General features: G+C 57.9%; 1 protein-coding gene across 3 annotated transcripts in view; it reads right to left on the bottom strand.

Moving 5' to 3' along the window:
* Nucleotides 1-264: 264 nt before the first annotated feature.
* TBC1D22A (TBC1 domain family member 22A) overlaps nucleotides 265-7,188 on the bottom strand; it is a 408,936-nt gene continuing 402,012 nt past the window's right edge. For all 3 annotated transcript variants that reach the window (XM_055374373.2, XM_055374374.2, XM_055374372.2), the window contains one exon: nucleotides 265-2,496. In XM_055374373.2, coding sequence (XP_055230348.1) covers nucleotides 2,368-2,496 — 129 coding nt within the window. In that variant the 3' untranslated portion in view covers nucleotides 265-2,367. The remainder of the gene's footprint in view (nucleotides 2,497-7,188) is intronic.

The raw sequence follows: 7,188 nt of genomic DNA, 5'->3' as shown, positions 1-7,188 counted from the left end.
TTCCAGCTAGTGCAGAGCCGGGCTTCGGGGGTCAGACTGGTTTCTGAGTCTTGCCCCGCCCGGGCAAGCGGCATCCCTGCACCACCTGCGCAGCTGCAGCCCCATCTCCCTGAGAGGTCCTGCAGGTGGCAGCGAGATCACGGGTGCTGCCGGGCCCACGCTGGTGCGCTGCAATGGCCCTGAGCTCAGACCCGCGGCAGGGCTGGGCCGGGGTGCCCCTGTCCTCGATGGGCAAGTCCTCGAATCACAGGCCAAGGCCGCGGCTTTGTCACTGATCTTTATTCCGTGTTTTTAGCACACCACATCCAGACAGCACACCCCGAACATTCCAGATGGATCTGCTCAGACTTAAGGCCCACGGTCGACACCCCTCACATTCAGTCTTGGCGTTTACATATATGAGGAAATGCACACAGGGCTGAACTCCGTGGAGCTTCCTGTTTAAAACATAAACCACCTCAAGAAGCAGGTCAGTTGTGTCCACAGCCTTCTGGCCACACAGCATGATCTGAGCTAGAGAAGGGATCCTCCCAGGGCTGATCTCGGCAAAGCGACATGGGGCTTCCTGCACATGGCCATGGGGCTTCCTGCACACGGCCGAGGGGAGGCTCTCCTTGTGACGGAATCCCCTCCCCATCTAGAAAAGGAGGCGGCAGGAGGAGGAGGCATGGCTGGTCTGAGGAACCCTTGACCCTGGGGTGGGGACACAGAAGGCAGGGGTAAGGCGTGCCCGCATCTGATCTGAAGCAAGCCCATCCCTTTGCTGGTTTGGGAGCATCTGACGTTTGCACAGCATTTTGTGCTAATTTCCATGCTGTGTGTTTTCCATGCTGTGTGTTCCATGCTGGATTTTTAAAACAGAAGCAGAAACACACACATCACTTATGCCTGTATGTCCCACAGTCTCCGGCAGTGTCCTAGGGCCTGGGAGAGGACACGGCTGCTCCTGAGGGACAGAGGAGAGTCTGAGAAGTCAGTCACCAGTGGGTCGCTGAGGACATGAGCCTGTCCTGGGCTCAGGGATCAGACAGACTGTGGCTGTGGCCCTGCCCACATTCCAGGGGTCATGCAGCCTGTGACACACCGAGGGAATGCTGGGAAGCCAGTCCCAAGGCCCCTGGAACCACGGACACAGCCCTAGCAGGGCGCTGGGCAGGGACCAGCTCTGGGCCCTTCCACGCTTAGAGCCCCAAGGAACCAGTCCACAGCGGGAACCAGTCCAGGACAGAACCAGTATACAGCGGGAACTGGTCCATGGCGGGAACCAGTCCACGGCAGAACTGGTCCATGGTGGAACCAGTCCAGGGCAGAACCAGTCCAGGGCAGAACCGGTCCAGGGCAGAAGTGGTCCGCGGCGGAACTGGTCCACGGAGGAACCGGTCCACGACGGAACCAGTCACACCTCCCCTACACCTGGCAGACCTGGACAAGGACAGCAAGTCCCAGGAAGCCTCCAAAAGCTCATTCCGCTTCCAGGCTGTGGTGAGAAGAGCACTGTGGTTCAGGGCTTTGATGACAGGGCCGCGAGCCCCTGCCCGTCTGCCAGCCCAACATGGCCCGACAGCCTGGGTGGGCCTCCAGGGGCTCTGGCTGAGGCTGGCGCCTACCTGCGTGGCGGGGCCACTTGGCCCTGGACCTCAGGGAGGTGGGGGGTTCTCTCTTGTAAAAGAGGTTCAAGGTGGAAAGTAAGGCGATGGCGAGGCCTCCCTCTGCTCCCAGCCTTTGGTCCCACGGCCTCCCAGGCACTCGGCGGGCTCACGGCTTGGACTCCAGCCTTCAGCTTCCCAGCCACGTTTAAACCAAGCAAGCAGGAAAACACACGGAGGGAAAGGGCCAGCAGCAGTGAAATACGGCTGTGAGGGGACCTCGCGGCACAGAGACCCCGGGTCAGCGCAACGTCTCGGTCTAGATTTTGTCTACATTTTATTCTTTCACTCAACAGAATAGAAGTTTTGCATTTCAGAGTAGGTATGAGATGGCCACTACCTCGTTCCGGCCCTGGCACCCAGACAGCAGGACTCCCAAGAGGGTCGGCCTCCTAGGCTGCCCCGGACTAGGGGCGGCAGGAGGCAGTCATTTGGCAAGGACATTGCAGGGAGAGGGAGAGGGGACCCCTGACCTGCCTCTGGCCGCCGAAGCCGGGGCCCTCCCCTGGCTCTCTTTGGTATCTCAGAAAACAGAGGCTGTCCCTGTCTTTGTCAGCCCTAGACCAGGTCTGGGGCCCATCTTCACCAGCTCCCCTGGAGGGTGGGGCCCCCTCACAAGGCCTTTTAGCAGCCCGGGACTAGCTCACAGGGGCCTACCACCAGCCAGGCAGGTGGGGCGCGCCACCCAGGACAGTGAGGCCAGCTGCGGGTGGGCCTGGGCTCATTTCTTGTAGTGATTGGGGGCGTCGGCGAAGGCAAACTTGAGGCGGTAGGCCTCGGCCAGCAACAGGCTGATGTCCTCATCATCCCAGTGGGCTGTGGGCAGGTTCTGGAGGAAGAGCAGCAGCTCCTGGGGAGAAAGAGACAAGCCCAGGTCAGAGGAGGTGACCCACAGTGGAGGGAGGGTGACCCCAGAAAACTGGAGAGAAAGACACAAGCCCAGGTAAGAGGAGATGACCCACAGTGGAGGGCGGGTGACCCCAGAAAACTGGAGAGAAAGACACAAGCCCAGGTAAGAGGAGGTGACCCACAGTGGAGGGGAGGTGACCCACAGTGGAGGGCAGGTGACCCCAGAAAACTGGAGAGAAAGACACAAGCCCAGGTAAGAGGAGGTGACCCACAGTGGAGGGCGGGTGACCCCAGAAAACTGGAGAGAAAGACACAAGCCCAGGTCAGAGGAGGTGACCCACGGTGGAGGGCGGGTGACCCAGGAAAACTGGAGAGAAAGACACAAGCTCAGGTCAGAGGAGGTGACCCACAGTGGAGGATGGGTGACCCAGGAAAACTTGCCCAGCCGGCAGCTGCTCCCTGCTCAACCCCAGCAGGGCCCCAGGCCTCGCCCCACGGCCCCCACCCCATCCCAGCAGCCAGGCAGGAGGCCCACTGCACAGCTCCAAGTCCGGCATCTGAGATGTCGTGGCAGGGGCCGCCCAGAGCTTCATTTAACTGAATCCCCTGCCCCTCAGGGGGAGACCCAGCTCTCGGGGCCCTGCTGCAGCTTTGCAGCCTCCGCCCAGGAGCTTCCCACTCCCCCAAAGCCTGTATCAGCCCAGGAAGTACCGCAGCACCCCTGGAACTGCCACTAAGCACAGATTTCTGTGCACCAGGAGACCCCTCCAGGCACCAGCACCGTCAGCAGGTGAAGCCCACACATGAGGGGATCACAGAACGAAGCCGGCTCAGGCCCACCCCGGGAGCCCAGGAGCACAGCAAAGCACCAACTGGACCCTCCTCCGTGACCGCCTCACACCAGCGGGTTGGGGTGCGGGGCTCCACCAAACCCAGCTTCAGGTCTAGGTCCAACCTGGTGCCCTGGGACAATGACTCCACCCCGAGGCCCAGCTTCCTCCTCTGCAAAATGGGGCCACCATTTATTTATTTATTGCTTTCTAATGTGCTTATTTGCCTTAGATTGATATTTTAAAATTAGTTCCAGTTACAACCAAAGAAGGCCTTTCTGTGGAAGTGACATTTGATCAGACTCTTAAAATTCAGGTAGGATTCTCATAGGTAAAGATAGGAGGTAAAAGGTTTTACATAAAGGTGAATGACATGCATGTAAGTAGGAAAATAGGGAACTATAGGGAATAAGCAACAATTATAAGTCGTTCAGTGTGGGTAAAATCATCTTACATGTGTATTTGTAAAATCTCGCCTCCTGTACAAATCTTGCCTCCTGTACCCTTCATTCTCCCATTCTACTTCCCAGTCACAGCATTTATTGCATTGAATTCACAGAGTACACATTTTTATTTACTGTGGTAAATTACTGTCGGGGCTGCTGGACAGACTGGGAAAACACACATACGGCCAGCAGTACAGCCAGCACTGGGTGGGCACACAGTGGGCTCCATGGGCATGCTAGGTGGACACACCAGGCTCACTGAGCGGGCACACTGGGTGGACACACAAGGCTCACTGGGCATGCTGGGTGGGAACACCAGGCGGGCACACCAGACTCACTGGGCTCACTGGGCTCACTGGGCACTCTGGGTGAGCACACAGCTCACTGGGAGTGCTGGGTAGGCACACTGGGCCTATCAGGCTCACTGGGCAGGCACACTGGGCTCACCGGGCACACTGGGCAGGTGCGCTGGGCTTACTGGGAGTGCTGGGTGGGCTCCTCTGGCCTGCAGCTGGGCCGTGTCTCAGATGGGCTATGGGGACACTGAGTCCCACCCCCAAAAGACACATGGGCGACTGTCTCCAGAGCTCATGGTCTGGAAGCCGGGATGTGGACACTGAGGAGATGGAGACTGACCTACGTCCACTGAGGCCACAACGGGGAAGGAAAAGCACAGGTCCTCAGGGGACCCCCCAAGACCACCGCCCGACAGCCCCGCCCTCCCACATGACCACGCCCACATCCACAGCTGCTGGCGGCCCACCAAGGACAGGGCAGGTCTCCGGGGACCCCAACACACAGGGGGCTTGGCAGAAGTAGGGATCAGAGAGGGCTGAGTGGCCAAGACAGCCTCCTGCGGTGGGGGTTCTCAGAAGAGAAACAGGGGACCATCAGGTCAGGGCCAGCCCAAGCCCAGGCTCTGTCATGAAGCTGGGCAGACTCCCTGAGGGAGGGGTCTACACTGCTCGGATGGCCCTGTGGGCTCTGGTCCTCGAGAATTTGCCCCCAGGGGGCCACCTGCAGGCTCCCCGGCTCCTCCTACCTCCCACCCCAAACAGAAGCTGGATCCAGGAAGTCAGGAAGGTGGCTGAGGAGCCCTGAGGGTGCTGGAACTGCCCTTCCCCACTTCTAGCAGGTGACAAGGGACAGGGAGGGCCACAGGCTCGGGATGCCCATGTCGCCTGCCTCGAGAAAACGCAGCCCAGCAAGACTGGCATGGAGGGGAATGGGGGGTAGCTGGGCTCTGAAGTTCACATCCTGTCTCCCTGTCCAGGTGGTCTTGGCCAGTGGGCCTGGCTCTCCAAGCCACACTCTCCTTCATCTGGAGATAAGGATGGCAAGCTCTCCACATGGGCACAGCCAAGATGAGCTGAGCTGTGCAGGCACAGAGCCTGGACAGATGACCCGGGCTCACATCCTGGCTGTGCCGGAGGCTGCCGTCTGCATGTTGCCCCACCCTCACCGAGGCAGGCCCCCCGGCCATCCACGAGCTGCGCTCTCCATTCCCGAATCAGGAAGATTACACACCAGGACTGTCCTCTCTCCAGCCCCGCATCAGGAGGGTTACACACCAGGACTGTCCTCTCTCCAGCCCCGCATCAGGAGGGTTACACACCAGGACCGTCCTCTCTCCATTCCCACATCAGGAGGGTTACACACCAGGACTGTCCTCTCTCCATTCCCACATCAGGAGGGTTACACACCAGGACTGTCCTCTCTCCAGCCCCGCATCAGGAGGGTTACACACCAGGACTGTCCTCTCTCCATTCCCACATCAGGAGGGTTACACACCAGGACTGTCTTCTCTCTGGTCCTGCATCAGGAAGGTTACACACCAGGACCGTCCTCTCTCTGGTCCTGCATCAGGAGGGTTACACACCAGGACTGTCCTCTCTCTGGTCCTGCATCAGGAGGGTTACACACCAGGACTGTCCTCTCTCTGGTCCTGCATCAGGAGGGTTACACACCAGGACTGTCCTCTCTCTGGTCCTGCATCAGGAGGGTTACACCCCAGGACCGTCTTCCAATTGCTATTTCGCAGTTGCTGGGCTTCCACCCCCACTTCCTCAATTCCATTTCCTTTCGCATTTTGGATACTTTCAGTGGGCCTTTAAATTGAATTCAGGGAGCAAATTTCACTGGCTAAAAGTCCCTGGGGACATATCAACATCAATCTGCTGTCTTTCACCATTAGATGCAACTTACATGGATGCCAATCCAATTCTGAGCAGGTCATAAATAAATACCTTTGGTTTTATTTTTAATCCACTTCGCTTCATATTATCATGACCTCGCTCCTTGCAAGGTGAGAAGCAGTACCTCCCATTACGGTAACTCACCGACTCTACTGCACACTCAATTTCAGAATCTAATTTATTCCCCCAGTTCACTGGATGGAGGGAGAATAGAAATGCCCAGTTCTTCGCAGCCTGCAATGCTAAAGAAGGAAAAATCTATCTGGGTGACCTTTATGGGAGGCGAAGAACACAGCCAAACACGTCCTTAAATACAGATTTCTTTTTTAAAAAGGCTTGTCTTATTTATGCACTAGGCCACGCCGTCTCCTGTCTGGGAAACACGGCACATTTATTAGCCAAGAGCTGTTCTGCATCACCCACACCAGGCAGGCAGAGGGGCCACCATGGGCAAAGCCATCCCTCGGTCACATTCAGGGACATGGCTCTCCCAGCAATGACGGTGCTGCCTGTCCAGGAGGGCAGGTGGAGAGAGGCCTGCCCAGGGCCCGGCCCAGAAAACTATAGACGGCACTTGCATTTTTATTCTTAACTTTTCCATAAACAATTAATGGCCACATCTGTGGATCTAAAAGTTAAAGGAAGGCTCTGCTCATGACACTGATGCCGTAGAAGTCAAGGTCGCGTCAGGTCTGCAATCCATCCCTCCCCCGGTCCCTGGGGCACCACCATCTCAACAAAGCCACAGCCAGAGGGCAGCGTGGAGTGCACCCCACCTTTCTCTATCAGCCTGTGCACCGAGAATGCTTCCAGTGGACACCGAGTGTCTGCAAGGGCCCTTTGTAAAGGCTGTGGGGTCTGTGGTCAGTGAGGGATCAAAAGCAACAGAATCAGACTCTCACTGCACGGCCTGGAGGCTGACGGTTCTCAGGCCTGACCACATGTCCATCAGCACCCAAGGAGCTCGAAAAAATGCCCCATTGTCCTGGCCCCAGCCCAAGCAACTGACCTGGGATCTGGGAGGTGGGGCCTGGGGAGAGGGATGTGTTGGTTCTCAGGATGGTGGGCGACCTGGGTATGCCCTGGACACTCTCGGACACATCATGAATCACGAGAGTGGATAGAGTTGCTCACGCTTTCCACCAGGCAACCCCTGTTGAAGTTGAGGGCCGGCAGGGGTGGGGGTTGGCCCTACCCACACCACCCAGACAGAAGTGGAGCC

This window comes from Gorilla gorilla, chromosome 23, assembly GCF_029281585.2.
Source record: "Gorilla gorilla gorilla isolate KB3781 chromosome 23, NHGRI_mGorGor1-v2.1_pri, whole genome shotgun sequence".
NCBI classification, from domain to species: domain Eukaryota; kingdom Metazoa; phylum Chordata; class Mammalia; order Primates; family Hominidae; genus Gorilla; species Gorilla gorilla.
The sequence above is the reverse complement of the archived record's forward strand: the minus strand, read 5'-3'. Positions and strand labels throughout refer to the sequence as shown.